General features: G+C 41.9%; 2 protein-coding genes across 2 annotated transcripts; one reads left to right on the plus strand and one right to left on the minus strand.

The window, feature by feature from the left end:
- The first annotated feature begins 460 nt into the window (after window positions 1-460).
- islr2 (immunoglobulin superfamily containing leucine-rich repeat 2) lies at window positions 461-5,159 on the plus strand. Its single transcript, XM_008276818.1, has 2 exons — window positions 461-751; window positions 1,419-5,159. The coding sequence occupies exon 2, from the start codon at window positions 1,428-1,430 to the stop codon at window positions 3,585-3,587; it is 2,160 nt and encodes a 719-aa protein (XP_008275040.1). The 5' UTR covers window positions 461-751; window positions 1,419-1,427; the 3' UTR covers window positions 3,588-5,159.
- A 635-nt stretch (window positions 5,160-5,794) lies between these two features.
- On the minus strand, window positions 5,795-19,150 carry stra6 (signaling receptor and transporter of retinol STRA6). The gene is made up of 17 exons (XM_008276819.1): window positions 19,020-19,150; window positions 17,663-17,729; window positions 16,703-16,785; window positions 15,688-15,821; window positions 14,965-15,131; window positions 14,011-14,136; window positions 13,086-13,153; window positions 11,616-11,686; window positions 10,978-11,039; window positions 10,379-10,541; window positions 10,204-10,279; window positions 9,647-9,780; window positions 9,057-9,174; window positions 8,703-8,804; window positions 8,450-8,613; window positions 7,601-7,738; window positions 5,795-6,333 (listed from the first exon to the last, which is right to left on the minus strand). The coding sequence occupies exons 1-17, from the start codon at window positions 19,088-19,090 to the stop codon at window positions 6,095-6,097; spliced, it is 1,983 nt and encodes a 660-aa protein (XP_008275041.1). The 5' UTR covers window positions 19,091-19,150; the 3' UTR covers window positions 5,795-6,094.
- Between the last annotated feature and the right edge of the window lie 1,266 nt (window positions 19,151-20,416).

The following is a 20,416-nucleotide window of genomic DNA, read 5'->3' on the forward strand; positions in this document are numbered from 1 at the left end:
TCTAATATTTTTGTATGTCATTTACAGTTAAGACTTCATACAGGTTAACTCTGGCATAATGTAACTGTGCTGCAATGAAATGTCATCAATTGATGTGGATATTATGCGCCAAGATTTGGAGCATTTTCTTTCTTTGGATTGCTCTGAATTCAGCTTCTTTTCATCCCTTTTTTTAGGGGGGATTCTTTTTTATTATTAAAGACCACTTCAAATGCATCATTCTTGGACATTCTGTCTGCTCCGTGTAGCAGAACTACACTTTAAACCAGTCAGTGCGTTTGGAAACTCCTGACTGAGTCCTTTAATTAAAGACAATAGTCTGCAGCCAAAACCGAATGAGGTCAAAGATTAGGCTCTGGGTCGGAGTGATAAATTAAACATCGGATCCTAAATTATGAATTTCCTTTGAGGGCGGAGGAGCCGGAGCTTCTGTATCTTTAATGGTGAGGAGAGAGATGGGAGAGGCTGCGCGCTCATGGCTCCTTTTCTCGCTCCGCAGCGGCGGGAGCGCGCATTGGATCCCACATTCGCTGAGGAGGAAAAAAGCGCCGTCGGACTGCAACAGCGACTCACCGGGGAAAATGTTCCCTCCACCGTCCTTCATCAGCGCTGTCCACGTCTGCAAAAAGCATGTGAACGGATCTGCAACGGATGAGGACTCGAGTTTTTTCGGCCATTAAACTTGTTCCTGAGGACTGTAAACTCCAGGAGTGATTTATAACACACAGGAATTGAAGTTAACGTTGGACAGGTAAGATGATTCACTAGTTTCAAAGGCCGTCAGTGGAAAGTGAAAGATGCAAAATGCAGACCTTGGGCAGCATCCAGATTAAAGCTAAGATGGAAGAAATCGCCCTGTTGATCAATTACAACTCTGATTAATCACAAGGGCATTTTGCGGCTAAGTGCAAAAAGCCACAAGGATGCGCAGATTGATAGCCCTAATGGAAATATGACACTTTAACTACTGCTGAAAGTAAAACCTTTTGATTTGATGCGGGGTTAAAAAGCGTTTCTACATCACAGTTTGTCTGGACGCGCTCAGAGCAGCAGAGACCACATCTGACCCTGATAATACAGCATATGTGCAGACAGGCTTTTGTTAAATCACTGCTGTCCAAAGCTCCAATGCAATGTACAAAAACAAACTTTGCATGTGATGTTATTGATCAGATGTATGACTGCTTGTAATGTCTGCTAGTCCCTTTGTTTTTATCAGTTTCTAATGCATTTTGAATTGTGTTAAAGGGCATATGATTGCCTTTTTAAAAGCCACTCAGGAAAACACATTTAAATTTATGTGAGATGTGAAAGCAACCACAGTGCATTTCAGATGATATCAGAGACATAATGGATGTTGTATTAATGTGTGATAAAAAACATGCCTTTGTCTAATATCTGCTAATTGGTGCTTGCAGGTGCAGAAAATGGCACAAAGGCTCCTCCAGCTCCTTGCCTTGTGGACTATTGTGATTGGCGTCGTGCAGTGCTGTCCAGAGCTCTGTAGCTGCCAGGATAAATTTGCCCACCAGTTTGCTGACTGTGCTTACAAAGATCTGCTGGTGGTACCTGTTGGTCTCCCCTCCAATGTCACCACCGTGAGCCTTTCTGCCAACAAGATCAAATTGCTGAAAAGTAAAAGCTTCGTCAATATCACTCAGGTCACCTCTCTCTGGCTGGCCCACAATGAGATGGTCACCATAGAGACGGACACCTTGGCCCCTCTGATTCAGCTCCGCAACCTGGACATCAGCCACAACAAGATTGTGAACTTTCCGTGGGAAGATCTGCAAAACCTCACAGCCCTGCAGCTCTTGAAAATGAACAACAACGAGATGGTGAACCTCCCAAAGGATGCCTTCGCCACCCTCAAAGACCTGAGGTCGCTCCGCATTAACAACAACAAGTTCACCACCATTGTGGAGGGCACCTTCAGCGCTCTCTCCTCCATGTCCCACCTGCAGATTTTTAACAACCCCTTCACTTGCTCCTGCAGCCTGGAGTGGCTGAGGGATTGGATCGAAACAACTAAAATTTCTGTTCCTGAGCCAGGTTTGATAGTCTGCGAGGCCCCTGAACATCTGAAGGGTGTGCTGGTCACAAAGATTCCTAAACTGGTCTGTGAGGCCCCCACTGTCACTATCACATACCAGCCAAACATAGAGAACACTGACCTCTATGAGGGGTTGATGGTCATTCTAAATTGTGAGGCAAAAGGGAGCCCCAAGCCACAGGTCAGCTGGGAGGTGATTGCAGGAAATCAGAATTATCTGTTCCCTTTGCCCTCCACCGGAGAAGTAAATGATTTGCCAATTAATGATAAAACAACCAATAATAGATTCCTTGTTTTTACAAACGGCACTCTCATCATTCCCAGTATGAGTAAAAAGGAGGATGGGAATTACAGCTGCTCTGCGGTGAATGATTTAGGGAAGGCAGAGAGCAGCGTTAGAGTGGCTCTGGCAGGCACCCAAAAACAGGGCAGCAACTCCATCCTCGATTCAACAGTGGATAAGATCCGTCCATCAGGTAAAAAGCCTACAGACTCCAAGACCTCCAAAAACAGCGAGATCAACTGGACTAAGCCCATAGAAAAGACAAAGGCCAGTCCTGAGGGTGCAACAGGCAAAAATGAGGACACAGAACACGCTGGTGTTGTTCCTAAAGGCCCCGCTTTTGCAAGCAAGTGCGGTGTGAGAGAAAGCAGCGAGTACATCTCCAACCATGCCTTCAACTTGAGCTTAGAGGACCTGAAGCAGTACACCTTTGATTTTGGCGTGATTGCGTTAGAAGTGTCAGAGACGGAGGCCAAAGTGCAGCTAAATCCGCTGCGGCTTCCCAGCAGCAAATCTAACCTTCACCTCAGTAGTCAAAGTGACACCCAGGAGGAGACGGTGAATAAAGAGCCTGTGGGTCTGTACCAGTCCTCATCCAGCAAGACCACCCTGGACATGCTCTACCTCTGTGTAAATACAGGAAATGGACACTCCATGGTTCAGTGGTCCAATATAGAGGAGGGGATAAATGCCTACCGCTTCCACGGTTTGCAGCCTGGCACCAATTACACACTTTGTCTCACCTACGGGGGGCAGGACTGCCAAGTCCAAGTGGTCTTCACAACTAGGAAGAAGATCCCCTCCCTGCTTATCATCGTGGTTGTCAGCATTTTCCTATTGGGTCTGGCCACTGTTCCCTTACTGGGAGCCACCTGCTGCCATTTACTATACAAGTATCAAGGGAAGACCTACAAGCTGATCATGAAGGCTCAGAATCCGGATCAGATGGAGAAACAAATGACGAGAGATTTTGATCCCAGGGCGTCTTTTGTGGAGTCTGAGAAAACCTTCAACCCCAGCGAGCTGGGCGAGGGGGAGGAGGGGGAGGGAGAGGCCGAGGGAGAGGAGGGAGAAGGAGAAGGGGAGGCTGAGGGGAGCGTGGTGACCGAGTCTATCCCGGGATCCTCGTCCAAAACCAACCCGGAGGAGTTCGAGGTGGGCTCGGAGTACAGTGACAGATTACCGCTGGGCGCAGAGGCCGTCAACATCTCGGAGGAAATCAACGGCAACTACAAGCAGCCGAGCCGCTGAGCTCCGCCGGTGTCTGCGGGTATATTGTAAAATATTTTACTTTCAAGTAGCCTACATTCAAGCAGGTAACTCACACACCATTACTACACGTGAAAAAACGATGGCGTTTGATTATGGAAAAAAAAGGTGGCTCATTAATTTCCTTTTTACCTCAGAAAGTACTCCAACAATCACCGAGATTGTGAATTGATTCATGTGGCATTTTTAGTCTTCTGTAAGGTTAAAAATCAGTGAAAACGTTTACAATGCAAGCACAGATTTATACAGTTTACCAAACCTCAAAACTAACAGGAAAGCAGCAAAAAAAATGTTCCCTTTCTGAAGGACGGACACAAATGCGCAAATTGTGCAAAGAGCGAGGCGCGGAGAGTTGTGCGTAATTGAATGCAAAAAATAAATGGCATTCAATTTTTAATTTTAGGAGCACAAATACAAGCAAAAAAAAAAACAGTGCCATGTTTTGTAAAAAAGCCATTTTTCAAACAAACTGACATCAGGAACCAGTTTCTCTTTCTAAGCTGCGTGCGTCTGCTCAAGGCTGTGGAAGAATCTCCTCCAAACTGCCAATTAACATCCACTCAGGTGTCGGCACTCTGGCTCCACTCGACTGGTCAACGAAACTAGTCACAGATTGGGATTCAAATAATTCATATTTGATGAAATGATGCACGTATTTGGACTTGTCTGGGTTGCTGTTGCGCACACAGCAGCGCCCCGCTCGCTGTCCTGGGAGTCCAAAAAAGAAAAAAGAAAAAAGAAGGGAAACTGCGCTTTCAGCTGTGTTGTGCTTGACGGGAAACCCCAGGTTATTTTACAAACAAAATGTTGTTTCACGTAATGTAAGGCTTTAAGAAGTAATGTGCGACTTTAACCTCTTAATCAACGGGTGCTTGCTGTACTCTCGCTTTTTACAATGAACGTGTCCATGGCATGTCACACGTATTTCCTTGTGTGGTTTTTTCTTAGTGTAGTCTATAGGACTGTAGATGTGACTGTCTACCTGTGATGTAAAGCCATGTGAGTTGAAATTCTTATTCTTTTTTTTTACGACGATAATTAAGTTTCAACGAAGCCTCAACAAAAAGGGCGCAGCGAGCGTCCGACGGCTTCACTGTCTTGTAATTTTGATGCATATAGTGACTTTTTTGTGAACAATGTTGTAAAACAAACAAAAAAAAACGTGATCTTTCAAGATTTTTTTATATAATTTTATGTAAGTGATATTAATAAAACATATGAAACTATACAGGCTGTTGGATTTTTCTGGATTTAGATGAACTCCTTCAGAAAAAAAATGTAGAAATCATTTCTGAATTCTTCTGAAAAAAATAAAAGAAAGAAAAATCCAATACAACTCAGCGGTTTAGGTAAAGAAATCGATTCGAAAAATCCTAATTGTTATATTTCTTACGCGTTTTTACGCATCATTTTGGGAAAAGTTAATACGGAAGCTTGGTTTACAGTCTTTTTTTCCACATTTTCTAACAAAACAGCTAAAAACTGGGGGCTATAGGTGTGCTCATGCAGATTGTAAATAAAGAAACTGCTGCGTTTTAAAAGCGCCGATCAACACGAAGCCTCCCTTTGTCTTTATTCTTCTTGATGTCATTTCGCTCAGTAGGAAAAGAATCACACACGTTTGTGGACCTCAATTCATATTTAAAATGCTACATAATAATGTGAATGATTGAAGAAGAAAGAGGAAACCTTTGAAAGATTTATTTTCACAGTAATCAGAGGGAGGAAAAAAAGTGTTGATATTCTCACTTAAAATTCGGAATTTTAAATGTTACTGCAGGAAACAAAAATGTTGGTGAACATTAGAAACCAGAAAAGGGAAGAAAAAAAAAGTTTGGACAACAATAGAAAATGCTGGTAGCAGCACGTTGTTTTGGACTCAACGGTCTACAAATGAAACAACAAAATGCATCCAGTTGAATTTCTCCAGGACATGCTATTCCACAGGTTAAAGGTAATTACATAAAATGTATACAACAAGGGAAAAAGATTTATTATCAAATCTGAGAACAGTTCATTCTGTGCATTCATAAATAGTTAAATGCTCTCTTCCTCTCTCTCTCTCCCTCTATATATATAGATATAAATACCCTCTTCATAAGGTAGCATCAGTGTGTTGTACCTCCATGTGACTAGTTTGGGTAACTATAAATTTTCCTCTTCATATTGTGATTAACCGCAAGGTTGAAATCCATCCCAAAATAAGCACATCAGTGTGTTGAAAATCATATGTACTGCATGTGTTTAGATGAGTACTGAGTGCCACATGAGCTTCATCAGACTGCAGACCGTGAAGGGCAGGAAGGATTCACAGTCTCCAGACATACAGGAAAGATTTGGTGAACATCTCTACACGAGGCACTGAGCTATAGTAATGCACTTATTTCGCCAAATGCAGATGCATACAGCAGGTGTGGACAAATGGCGTGACAGCAGTATTTGAACCGAACCAAAAGACACTCTGCAGCCAGTCAGGGTCACATTCTTGTTCAGTTGCCAGCAGCGGCCTCCGCCTCCTTCGCTGCTGCCTCCTTTTTGCTCCCGTCCTTGGCGCTGCGGTTGAGGCTTCCATTCAGAAAGCTCTCTGCGGTCTGACGCTGGAAGTGCTTCCTGGTGCCCACCAGGGAGGGGTTGTTGACCAGGGTGTAGAGGAGCTGCCAGTGCCCGCGGGCCCTCTTGGCACTGGACACTTTGTTCTGTTTCTTCTCCTGCTGGACCAGCTGGATCCCTGAGGACGTTCAGACACGGTGATAGCACCCAAGGTAAGTCATATATACACACACACACATGTTACATAAAGAGATAACCCTTTTCATTCTTAACTGGAATGAGTAAAGCCTCTTTTGTAGGCCACCCAGGACTGGCTAGATACTAAAGAAAGAATAATAATAGAAAGCAATCATATTCTAATCCTCTAAGCATGGTGGGAGCATATTGGGCTTGCCATTAACACACTGAAAGCTGAAGCCCCTTGGGCTACATGAATATGTAACAGGCAATTAGCGTAGCTCATCTGTGTAATCAGCTACTCGAGAGTAATCTCTGTAATACAATAGATTATTCCTGATAATGCATTGTTTTCTAGATGGAAACAAGCAGCATCTCCACGGCACATGTGTAATTGGACTCAGCTGTTCCTGGATTCCACAACAACCCATGAGTCCTGGTGCATTCTGCTGCTAATTTCCTACAATAATGTATGTCTTCATGTCACCACACGGGTAGGCAGCCATCACTCACCTCTCATTTGTGTCAGTAGCATCACTGCAGATGGACAACCAGCCTTAAAGCAGCTGTTCAGGTAACTTAATGTATATAAAAGATGTACGGTTTCATTTGTATAAGTAAGACAACATATATAATACGGTAGTTGTTATGTAGTGACTGCATTGTCTTTGAGAGCTCAGAGTCATGATAGATGTGACTCAGACCAGCAGCAGGGCTGTAAATTATTCCACAGTGAGACTCAATTTGTTCTTGGCATATTAAATCAGAACTGCAAAGCTTTCATTTGGTCCGTGCGTGCGAGACAGTGTTATGATCCGATTATGTGTTGTGGTGACCTACCATTAAATTCTGAGCATCTCTGGAGAAATTAAAGGTGGCACAGTGCTGTAAATGCAGATATTAAACTAATGTTTATCTTTACAGATATTCTGGTGATGCTCCATATTTTTGTTGTTGTTGTTATGAAAAGGCCAAAACTGACGATAAACTGATTCCACTTACAGCTAAGGCCGAGGTCATTCCTCTGTACCTCAGAGCTCCATTATTGTCTAGAAACTAATAAAAACACCCTGTAGCACTTATTTTGAATAAATTCCACATGCATATTCCCACTGCTGTTACTCCTCACCAACCATGTGCACTAATTACAACTGAAACTAGACCCAAACAAATGCACAACATACTTGTAATCATTGTGCACTGCTGAAGAACTGAATCTACAATGTGAATGAGTGTCTGTGATGTGTACTGAGTTTTGTGCTACAAACCCTCTTCAGCGTCCCTTGACCTCTGTCCAGCTTTGCCGTCCTGGCCCACAGACTGCAGCAGCATCCCGCAGAAGGCCTTCATCACAGGGTGAGATTGGCTCACCTCAATCTTCAGATAATGAGCATAGCAGCGGTAGGCTGCAGACAGACACAGGGAGGGGGGGGATCACTCTGACTGGGCAAAAGCAATAAACACACAGGACTGCACCCCATGTTGGCTTGAGGCAATCACACATAATGGCTGTACAATCACACTTCTTTTTTTGTAAACCACCTGCTTTTCCGGACAACAGATGTCTTAAATCTGCAGCCATTTCAGAGATCGGTGTGCAATTAGAGTCCGTGCACCTCACAGAATACAGATATCATAGGAAATGCAGTGAGCTGGCAGAAGGGTAAAGTGGATGGGGGGAAAATTTCTAGCCTCTAAGTGGGATCACAAAAAGTGCATTTTCTCATGGAAAATTGCTTCCCTTGAAGCCAATATATTAAAAAGAAGACAGTTTATTCAAATGTAAAAGGATGCTGTTAGTACCTATCAGTATGTTAACACTGTGTGTCTGAGACTAAAAAAGAAAAAACCTGGAAAATGTAAAATATAATTGAACAGAACACACTCAGGCACTGAACTGCCTAGCAATGCTTTGCTGTTATATATATATATTTTTTCTTTTTGCAGACAGATAATTGATGCAGAACATGTTTTTGTTGCTGAGAAAGCCAAAGTACAAACTATCCATCCATGACATTGGATTCGGCCTGATGTTGTCACATGTTCATGTATACCAGACCATGACAATACGGCTGTGTGGATCATCATCTGGACACAGTGCAGAACAAACAGCTCACCAGGGTCAAACGCCTCCACATTGCGGTTCAGAAGACTGATATCCACACGTCCCATGTGGACTATGTTGAACAGGGCTGTGATGATTAAGCGCCACACCGCCAGTAGCACCCCGATCAGAACATTGACTGGAAACAGCAGGTATGTTAGCAGGAACAGATTACCCCTGTAAGAGAAGTTAGACTGTGTCAAACATACAGGGAGTCATCAGGGAGTAAAGTACAGTAAAGTAGTAAAGTAAATGCTGTAACTCACCTGTTGTCGAGGTCTCGTGTGCCTGCTATTTTTCTGATGAAGCAAAACCTGGCGGTGATGTGTTGAATCAACACCGCCAGGAGGATCATCAGCCAGAAGGGCCTGAAACAAAACCATCAGTCAAAGTCAAAGTCTTTATTGATACAAAAGAGACAGAAGGCACAAAAAAACGTTTAAAACAAGAAAAGATCTGAGCCAAATCCATTTCTGTACAACATGAATCCCGACTGAAAACCACTCCATGTGGCTAATTTCAAACAAAGAAAACAGCCTAAAGTCTGCATTTGACACAACAGTGATGTCAAAGAGGGGAATTACAGCTTGGCCAGACTGTGGAGTTACGACAACACTCACCACATGCTCCAGAGCATCTGGAAGAGAAACAGGTTCTCTCTGTGCAGGACAGGGATGATTATGAGGAAGACGGCGATCAGAAGGCAGAGGAAGAACACCATGGTCTGGATGATCATGCCTGCAGGGGGGAAGATCAGAGCTTCAGGGCCTCACCACTTACAAACTGTCCGGCATCCAACTCATCTACACCCACTCTCTTATATAACAGTGAAAGGAGGATTTCTTGGAAACCCTGACATGTCTCTGGTGGAGTCAGTCAGTCAGTGGCTAGAAAGATAAACCTGGATACAATTAAGCATCTGAGCAGAAAATCTACTGATAACATGGCAGAGTATGCTGAGAGCTTGTAGTGGTGAAGAGCCCACATGCAGCAAAGTCATTAATGTTTCATCCTTAGAGTATGTATGATATGATGCACAAACATAGTCTTCTATTTAAAGAGGAACAGTATTCTGTATTCAGCACAAAACAAACCACATCATGCACAAAATCTGAGGTATAGCAGCATCTTGAGGAGATTAAAAAAAAAAAAAGTCAGATAATTCTAATAATTCTGGCTTCACTAATTTTCCATCAGTGTGCCTTTGTACCGATGAAGATGTGAGCTGCTGTGAAGCTGGTGTATCCCATCCAGCAGACCAGTGCCGGCCTGGAAGCCCTGATGCTTCTCTGGCAGTTGTAAACATTATAGATATCTCCTCTGTACAGTCCCTTCAGATTTGACCTACAGAAAGAAAAACACAATCAAGACAATGAATGCTATGCAATACATAAACCAATTCATTACTAAATGCACAAATTACAGTAAATTGAAGAGGTAATTTAGCGCGGGACGCTACCGAAACGCAATTCAGCACTCTATTTGGAAAACCCATTTCTTTCAGCGCGATGTAATTTATGGTAATGGCAGAGTATTTCATTTCTTATCCTAATAGCCATTTTCAATTGTAGCAGCAGTTAACACGGAGTGAGCGCTTCTTTGTCTGCATGATTAGTGCTCTGTTATGTTACAATAACCATGACATGATAATGAAGGAATCAGAATGCAAAGCACATTCACAATTCTTGGAAACTTTGGCAAAAGAAAAGAAAACAAAAAGAAACAATAAAAAAAAGAGCTGGCACACAGTTTTGTCCTAAGACCTACCGATGCAGAACCATTGACCTCATGAGCATAGCCAGGTTGACCAGAGCAGACAGAGTCATCGCTGAGATGTAGCACACTGCAGGAAAATGAGCACATGACATTCATGCTGTCAATCACCGGCACCTCATATGCATGTAATATCACAAAATATGTACAACAAGCTTAAGAGACTCACCTTCTACACACCACATGTAATAAACCACTATTCGGACCACTTCATGTTTGTCCGGAGACAGAACAATCTTGAAACCAGCTAACAGGTTTGCAACATCTTCATCGACTCCCATACGAGCAGTCTGGAGTGACGGTACCACTGCCGAGATCAGCAGGAGACCCACCTAAAGACAAACAAGCCAGGACATTTATTTATCACCAACAAAAACTGCACCATAGCCGTAAAATTACTTCTACAGAACTGGAAATGACAATTGGCCTATGGTGTATTTAAATCATCATTTTACTATCACGTGAATAGAGAATGTTGCAGTTATAGTCCACTGACATCCAGGTGGTACAACAGCATGAAATATCATCTGATGATATTAAAACCCTGACTGATGTTAGAGTACGGACATGCCCAATATAATACAGATTTAAGAGATACTGTTTCCTTTTCAACACCTCAGAGATGTCCGAGTATCAACACTCGACTCTGCCAATAAGTGGTAGAAATATTACACTAAGTATATAATTACTACTGCATCCTTATGTAGTATAATATAGTTTACATAACATACATGGATTCTAGAGTATAACAGTAGATAAGGTGGTTACCTGATACACGGTTATAAACGACACCACACCAGATATAGCCAATTTGGGCGGAAAGCGGAAAGCTGAAGAAAAACAGTGTTAAAAAACATTAGCTGACGATAACGGAGGTTCACATCTTATCACTGCATCATTTGTCAGTTATAAATCTAGGATAAGATAACACAAGATCAAACTTCAGTCCCGAAGAAAATTCTTTTTGCCTGATATTGCTCACAAAACAAAATTACATAACACGAGCAATAAAATAGGAGTACAGTGCATTAGTGAAAATAAAAATGAGTGTGCTAAAATAATAATAAGCATGTTTGCATTGCATGCAGATGTGTATTTATGCAGATAGTCTACATGGCTTCCTTCTGTATGAATATAGAGCAACACAACCCATTCATTATTTATGCCAGCACTTCCTGCACTGTTATAATCTGGAACTAGCTTTGTGAAAGTTGTTTCACCTCTATGCTGTGTTCATTGTTACATGTGGAGTTATACAATTAACAGTTTTCTTTGCTTCTTTTATGCTTTTGGAAGCCAAACTTAGAGTCAAACTTTCTGTATACAACTGCATGTTTGGCCAGTAAAGCTGAGTCTGATTCCAACACTTAAAAGGTATAAGACATAAAACAAAGCAACGTATTTACCGTCCTCTGGTGTATAAATGTACGACTTCACAGCATCAATTATTCTTTGAGGGAGTTTGGGCTTGTCTGTGCTTGACGTGCTGAGGTGAAACATAAACACAGTTACAAATGTAATCACTGCATTTCACACCACGTCAGAGTGAAACATGCTGTGCAATCATCTTTAAACACATCCATTTAAAAAGAATGTGTTTCAACCTAAAAAGGAGGTAAACTTTCTCTACAAATTAAACAGGAAATGTGTTATGTAACGGTGTTTATTCATAATGACAACAGCCTCTGCATGTTGCTCTTTTGTATCAGTTGACCAATGGATATGGCAAGTTTTTTTTTTTCTTTTTTCTTTTCCAAAAAAAAAAAATCTAAAAATAGCTGTTGTCTCTTTGTCTGTAAGAGGACTGTAGCTGGCCAGCTGCATTCTTTCTAATCAAGATCCAATGTCAAGGAGCCCTTAACCCATTTCCTCTGGATAAAGTTTCTTGGAAATCCCTTTTGTATGTTCGAGAGCTGCTATTTCTTGTTAACTTGCTCCAATTCAGTGCATTTCGTTTGAAGCATTTGTGCATTTTAATAAATACAGCAAAACAAATCACTACAGGATTTAACAGATCTATACAACTGTCTGGCACAAGATTACCAAAACAAATTCGGAGACAAAGAAACGTGAATGTTTTCTTTCCAAAATCCCAAGTGACAGACTTGCATGTATCCATGACTACATTCCAGACTTGGAAACTCCACAACCACTGATATGAGTTTCCATCCATTCTCTATACACCGCTTAGTCCTCACTAGGATCACAGGGGGCTGGAGTCTATCCCAGCTGACTTAGAGTGACGGCAGGAGACACCCTGGACAGGTCACCAGTCTATCGCAGGGCTACATTTAGAGACAGACAACCAAGCACACTCACATTCACACCTACGGACAATTTAGAATCACTAATTAACCTCAACATGTTTTTGGACTGTGTGGGAGGAAGCTGGAGAGACCCCACGTTGCACGGGGAGAACATGCAAACTCCACGCAGAAAGATCCCAGATATCCTCATCCTCATGTTGCTGCAAGGCAGCGGTGCTAACCACCGAGCCACCTTGCAGCCCTGATATGAGTTTGCACAGCCTTTGTCTGGAAGTTGGGCTCTGGGGTTGAGATGCAGAGACTGGACCTTTGTGGTGTCTTTCTTTCCTTACTTGCTTTTTATGTGCTGTCTTCAATAAGCCATCAGAAAAGCCAAGAAGGTTTTATACAAAAACATCCATAAAAAAACATTTTAATCCAAATCGCAAGTTTTAGCAAAAGAAAAAAAAACATCATGAGCTAAAACTGTGTTTAACCTCAGAATTGAATACAAAAGTAAATACGGCTCAAGTTGTTAATTTGCAGCACTACACTACATTTGGGCCAAAGATAAGAAGAAAAAGGATAAAAAAATGATAATAAAATGTGTTAACAGGCTAAAATTCTCACCTGATTTTTGTGGCCTTCTTACTGAAAACTTTCTTCACGTAATCTCTATAGTAGCTGCTGCTGAGATCCTGCAGGAACATCAATCATGCAATGAACCAAATGACAGTAGGAGAAAGTGCATCTGTGTGGATTCTCAGTCATCCACGTCAATCCTTGGAGCTTCAGTAGAAAGCAACTGGACTTCTCTTTGAGGTACCTAAAGCAACTACCTGAAAGAGAAGTCCAGTACGAGGATAGTGTGGCAAAGCTGGAAAACTAATTCGATTTTTTTTTGAGGGAGGGGGCACAAAAGCTTCAGTCAGGCCCTCATATTCTTAAACCCTTTGGAAATTTATGCCATTCAGTAATATTTCAATTTAAAAGGCATTTTGTAATTCTTAACGTATGGAAAAAGCCTCCGTACTCCTTACAATGAGGTTTATGGTGTCAGGTACGTTCCTGTGCAGGAAGCTGGGGAGTCAGGGGTGACTCAAACTCCAGGTAATCGCCTCACCCAGCTTTGTCACACCCATGCCAAGATTAGCATCAAATAAACACAGCATTGTGTCTCCACAGAGAAAAAAAACAAGGCAACCTTTTCATAATCTGATCAAGAACATAACGTAAACCAATTACGTCAAATCTACTTAAAATGATTAGGCCACCACTGTGCTGCGTTGGACTTCACATTTTCCTGCAGCCTAGACTACATGAGCATGCTAAGTCCGCTGATTAGCAGGCAGCTTATAAAAGGTTTCTCATGTGCAAATATTCAGATTAAACGTGCGCCTCTGAAAGAGTTTTTAAAATAGTTCAGCTTTACAAGAATGTACTATTAATCAACATATACCCTTGTATGAGTTTGTTACGTAAGCGGCGCCATAAGAGCCGTGCAGCCGTCCCGAAGCGGGCATGTCAGGAGAACGACTGTCAGATCAAAACTTACCTCTGTGGCATTGTTCTTTTCAGTGCCCTTTAAGCCCTTGAATAGAAGCAAGGGATACTGGAAACTAAGGAATGCCAAGCAAGCAATCTGAGGCAGGCTGGAGAAAAGGGAGTAGTGTTTGTGTATCTGCAAAGGAATAAAAGAAGACTTTAAATCACCTAGCAACTCGTTGTGGGAGTTTTGGAGGGACACGTACATTTTTAAAATGACACAAAAAGTAGAAGAAAAAAAAAAAACAAAACAGTCTGCATGTTGGCCAAATGGGACGTTCACCAAAACACAAAGATCTGAGACCTTCATTGACCAAATACTTTTGTTTAGAGACTAAATGCAGATCTATTCTGAATATTTCTACGTTATTAACCAAATGCTGGGACTTAATAGTTTAAGTACTACATGTAATATTCTGTAAAATGTATTCTATTGTCTGTATGTGATTAACCTCCAATACCCGAAGCTTCACCACCATTTAAAAAAAAAAAACAACATTACACAATGTGCAGCCTGGATGTCTCTTTTACTGACACACACTAAAGTGATTAACTGGGACAAAGCCTCTTGATTAAGACGAGCAGACAGTGGAACTAATTGTTTTGAGTCGTAGCCATTCACAGCACAGAAAAAACCTCAACAACTTGGATGTGGGACAAAATCTGGGATTGGGTTTTAAAACTCTGACTGTATCAGTGGATCCGTCTTGAAAGCTCAATATTCACCTTTTCAAACCCCATCTCTTACATATGCCACAGACCAGCTTTGTCTGGTCGTCAAAGGGGTTTCCAGAACCAGAACAGACTAGCTTTGTTTTTTGAAATAATCCTTAACACACAGTAGAGAAAGTGGTTGAATGTAAAAAAATAAAATAAAAGTCCTGGAACTGATTCTGCACGTCTGTTCTCACTGATAATCAACAAATTGCAGCTCATTTGGGCATCGAAAGTGATCTTTGCTTACCAGAGGTGTCTTTGGACAGTCAATTTTCTGCCAGACCAGAACACCAAAGTGTGTCCATGACAGGAGGCTACCGAGTACATAGCCAACTTTATTATGTAAAGTGCCACATGCCAGGAGAGGGTAGTAAAGTGCGGGGTAGTAGAAGACTCCCAGGATCACCCAGTTCTCTGCAAATACAACAGAATTGTGTGAAGACCCAGAGCATCAGAAGTATTATACACTCATTTGTGATTTACTAAAACCAAGTGACACAAGATTTGACAAGTTACTAAATGTAGTTTCACTTCCACTCTAACTTCTGTCTAAAACTCTTATTAAAAAATTTAGGATCACACGGTGCTCAGCAGCAGCTGCTGTGTTTCCTCCTCTACTGTTTGGGGATTGTGTAAAGTAGCAGGGGGGCGACTCCTTACAGTCATTTCTTATGTAATTTTCAGACACAAAGCTTCTTGTAAAGCTTACCATCAAACTCCAGAGTCCGAAATAACGGAGATGCATGGAAACAAAATAATCCAATTATGTAACGCAGGTACAGTATTTAACAGAAGTAACATTTATGGAGATAAAACCCAATTGGATGCCAGTTTTATGTGCGAAGGTAAAAGCCAAAACCCACTGTAATTTATTGGAAAAGCAAACATTCAAAGCAGCTTTAAAAGGTTTACAGAGCGTGTGTGTGTAAAGAGTGAATCAGACAGGATGGAAGAACCAAGATGACCTCACGTTTGTTCTCAGAGTCTGTCGTGAAGGGGAGGGGATGCGGCGATATGATCAGGCCCCACAGTTTGCACAAGAGCACTCCAAATACAGCCACTGCCAGGCCCTTGTGCTGCGTATGATCCAGGAAGTTGACCGGACTGTGAAACAGAGCAGCAGGTATTTAGGGCTCACGTGTAACCAGACTCACATTATTGATCGAATGAGAAAGAATCAAACCTAAAAGGGACCATATTTCTATTTTTCAGTTTCAGCAAATAAACTTGCTTGATACTTCCAACAAAAATGACTACTAACCATCAGACGTTTGGAATTTGTCTACTTCACAGGCTGCCCTTGGCTTCCATTCATGTCATTATTATAGCATGAAAATCAATTTTGAGGCTGTAACCTTGCTTGAAACAGAAAAATCTGACAGTTTTCAGCCTCCATTAATCCAGTCACTGAGCATGAAAGTTCTCATCAGCACTGAGATCCAAAAACAAATCATTACACACAAGTTGCCCCGTATGATTACAGTTTTACCCCTCTGGCCAATGAGCAGCTCAACTGGAGGGGATTTGGGGGTCAATTTGAGAATTAATTGCGTATCAACCAGTCAGACGATTAAAATAGTGCAGATAAGATGTGTGGTTTTATTCCCTGCTGGGGTTTTCTTGTGCTTATGGGAAACTGTGAGGATCTTGACCTTAGAATTAGCTGCCCAAAACCTTTAAAAGTAAATAAAATGACAAATAAACTTACTGACATAATCTTAACAGCCATGTATCCTTTTGGTTTACTGACCAAATGAACACAGTGGGCAAAATTCATCTCCAATCTGCCCAATATTCAAGATTTTCCTTCTCAATAAAAATGTCTGCATGTTAAACTTTATTCCATAGTGAAACGAATGGAAGCCAATAATTGCTTTGGAAAATGGTAACAGTAGTGTCAACTGTGTACAGCTTTGTGCTTCTGTAGCAGTTTCACATTTAACCAAACAGTTTCTGGAACCATAAGACAGTAAAATAAGCCTCACCTGAGTAAACCTGGGAGTCCTTTCTGTCTGTCGCCCACCTTCATGCGCCTGGCTAAGATCGCTAGGATCAGCATGACAACGAGCTAGAAGAAGAGACATCTCAGTTAGCTTTGTCTGCGGCGCACAATGCAGTCGTGGATTCCCCAGAGTTCAGGCCTCACCCTGCTTCAGACTAAAAATGAGGGGAGTCTATACCACAAAAGGTCTCATTAGTGCTCCCCGTGGATGAGGTCTGAATGAATTGTCATCAGTCAGGATCACTGACCAGTGAGAGTTCAATGACCTGTCACGACCTGCAACACATTTAGGAAACACAAGGCTGGGAAGAATGCCTTTCTTTGAACTGGGTCAGTCTGGAGCAGCTACCAGGACCACCTTTAGCTGGACAACAAGAGAAAGTGAAGATGTAGTCGCGTCATGTGAACATGTCAGGAGAGATCCAGGCACATGTACAGTGTTAGATGCAAGTGAAACTATAACAGCAGTGAAGCTTACTTATTGTAAAGAAGTATTAATTATTTGTGCTTGGGATCAAATTGCTAAATCTGTGGTGGATTATTATACAATAAATGTGTGTTTGCATTACTGAATTCATGTGCTCAGACAAGGTTGCAACATTTTCCAAATCTGATAAATTAAGTCAGCGCTCTGTTATGAATCCTGTAATTGCTCCTCAGGCCCAAATCCACACCAGGATTATTTGTTCTTTGGCTCATTGCCCAACATTTTATCCAATTTCATTAAAGCCTTTGCACAACTTCTTCCTGTGCACAACATTTTCAGATATTCTTCTACACAAAAGAGTAACTTCCTTATTGAAGGCATTTAGACGAGGCTGACTTTATCGAAGAGCGGAAACCATCATATCCCAGTGCAGCACATCATCAGACACACTTGCATGACGGTGAATGGCAGGACAGCGTAATGTGGTGTCACAATAATCCAGCAGGAAGAACTTACAGATATCGCAGTGATGCATATGTGATAGAGCCTGTCATCAGCTGTAGGGTCACATGGAGGGATTACTCTAAAACACAAGGGAACAAAACACATGAGTACAGTAATCTATCTTAAAACTTAAGGCTCTGAGTCACTGAGCTGACCTTTAGTGTACCTCGCTAAACTTTTCACACGTCACTGTCAGAACCATTTGTGGCTGGAAACTGTGTAGCTGAAAATCCCGCAGCAGAGATTTGCATTTAAACGGATTGGTATCAGCGTGACACAGGAAAACAACAAATGCCTATGTTCACGTTCCCGTGCACGAGAAGAGCAGGAATGCTTGGTCACGGGGTGGTAATTACAACTCAGAGGTTGGAAGACTTATTTAGGATAACGCTGCGTATACAGTATCATCTGTGAGCATGAAGGTGGCAGCTTCCAGAATTAATGTTTTAATACCTCTTAGCTGTCCAAACAGTGTGTGAATTTGTTACTCGGCACTCGAAGAGAAGACCATAATTAATTTAAGGAAACGTCTAAATTCACATTTGCAGAGCGAGAGCTGGCTGACGAGGACGTGCAGCGGGACGTTTTAGTGTTTACAAACCAGTTAGTTAAAACTGGAACTGAGCTACAATAGCGGCCACAGAAAAACCACAATTCACCAGAGTCAGAAAGCTTATTGGCTAAACATGGCGGCTTTTTCCATCGTATTTCTGTCATATTGTTCATCTGAGGCCCTTATTAAATATCTATCTTGTTCCATTAAGTACTCTGTATTAGTCAAAACAAGATGGAAAAGCAATTTAGATGTATGAAAACATCCAAAATGAACTAAATGGAAGTGTAGCTGCATCGTGGGACAGCTTATGAGCTTAGAACGATGCTTTAAGATTGCTTTAACGTGCTGCGTTTTCCCCTTTTCTGGGTGAAAATGTGCACAGTAAAAGGTTGATTCAATTTTGGGGTTTAATGCACAAAAGTTTTGCTCATACTTTCGTACTTTTTCCTGAGAAGTTCAATTGGCAAAACCAACCAGTTTCCAGGACAACTTGCACCCGCAAACATGAAAATGATATAGTTTCAACGTGACAAATAATATGAACTGAAATAAGACCACATACTGACGCTGGCACTGGAGAAGTGTGCCAAGTGTCACCCAATAGCTCAATGAGAGTTGGATCTCACGGAAAAACTGCTGAAACTTTGAAAAGTTTAAGGAACTACTAATAAACATTAATGAATGAATAAACTGATTTTATAGTAGTGATTTCTAGACAAACAGTTGAAGTATACAAAGTAACATTTAGAACAAGATTTAAAGTCTGGATTAAATAAACTTGAGTTTTCAGAAAGATTCTAAGTATGTACTTACTCTGCTTCAATTTTGGTTGGCAGAGGGTCCAGGTCTGGGTAATCATAGTCCAGAATAGCATCCTTATCCATTGTGCTTTCTCTTTTTCAAACAGATCCCTCGTCTTATAAAGGAGTACTCTCCGCTGAAATCTCTTGCGACACGCAGCTGCGATCCCCTTGTCTCAAGGGGAAAAGGTGGCTCCCAGGTCCCACGTTGGACTCTGTTACTGCTGCAGAGGCGCCCTCGTCTCTCTGTGTTCGGTCTGCTCTCACTTACACTCTGCTACCCTCCCTCACAGTCTGCATTCAGGTGCCCTGGTCCCTCTGTGGAGCTGAGAGTAATGTGACAGGTCCTGGCTGCAGCGTGTTGCCTCCACCCTGCAAAGGCCCTATTTCAGCTGAGGGTTACCACCACACCAGGAGCCTGGGGAAGAGAAGTGAGAAGGGGGGGCAGTGTGTGAAAGGAGGGAAAAATGTGGAGATCTGGGTAGCCAATCTGGAAGGCCACCTGCGGCTTACAGGGATTACATCTACTTTTGGAGTTTTGTTATTGGACCTGTTGCCGGCGGCGGAAGGGGTCAGGTGTGCTGAGTTATAAAACTTCAGCTCGGACTGTGTGGGTAGCTGGCAGCAATGAGCCTTTCCTATCGGAGATATGGGAGTTCCACATAGATAACAGGGACATTTACATGTTGTTCCCTTCAGTCATGGTTCAGTTATATTTATGAAAGGTTACCCAAACTAAATCCAGGTAAATCACCACCGCTACATGGAGTCAAATAATGCGGGATGGAAGTTGTATAGCAAAGCCGGTCGGATGGATCCTCACATCAGATCATAGCTTTGCACCTTCAGCTTGATAAGGAAGAGTTCATTCAACTCAGTACTTTGTCTTCTGCAGATAAATTAAGATAACGGTGTCCAAGTGCATATTCATGTGAAAATAGATTTCTGGGTCGGATACCTTCCTCTTTACTCTGCCACATTAGTATCAAGATATTAAATTTTTTTTAAAGTTTGCCCCAAATAGCACAGCAACTCATCTTGCAAACTACTGATAAAGATCTTACATGTATAATGAGAAAAGAAGAAAAATCTGTGGGTTCAATAGAGAGCATGATTTGTGAATGACATGGATTTAACAAACGGTGCTTTTGATGGTGACACTTAAAATCGTACTCAACAATAAATGTGGGCTTTTCTCCGTCATATGGACAGTTGGCTGGACATCACAAATGTGCCTTAGATGATAAATTCAGCTACTACTGCACAATGATATGAATGATAACATCAGTCTGTAATAAAATCTTATTGTTAAAAGACGCCTTTCAAAAGATTACTGATTGAGAAGCAAATGCTGTTATATGTGGCTCCCACTCTCCTAACACTTGCTGCTTCCTCAAATGTGAGGATTTC

Source organism: Stegastes partitus, unplaced genomic scaffold, assembly GCF_000690725.1.
Source record: "Stegastes partitus isolate 25-593 unplaced genomic scaffold, Stegastes_partitus-1.0.2 Scaffold81, whole genome shotgun sequence".
Classification (NCBI taxonomy): Eukaryota; Metazoa; Chordata; class Actinopteri; family Pomacentridae; genus Stegastes; species Stegastes partitus.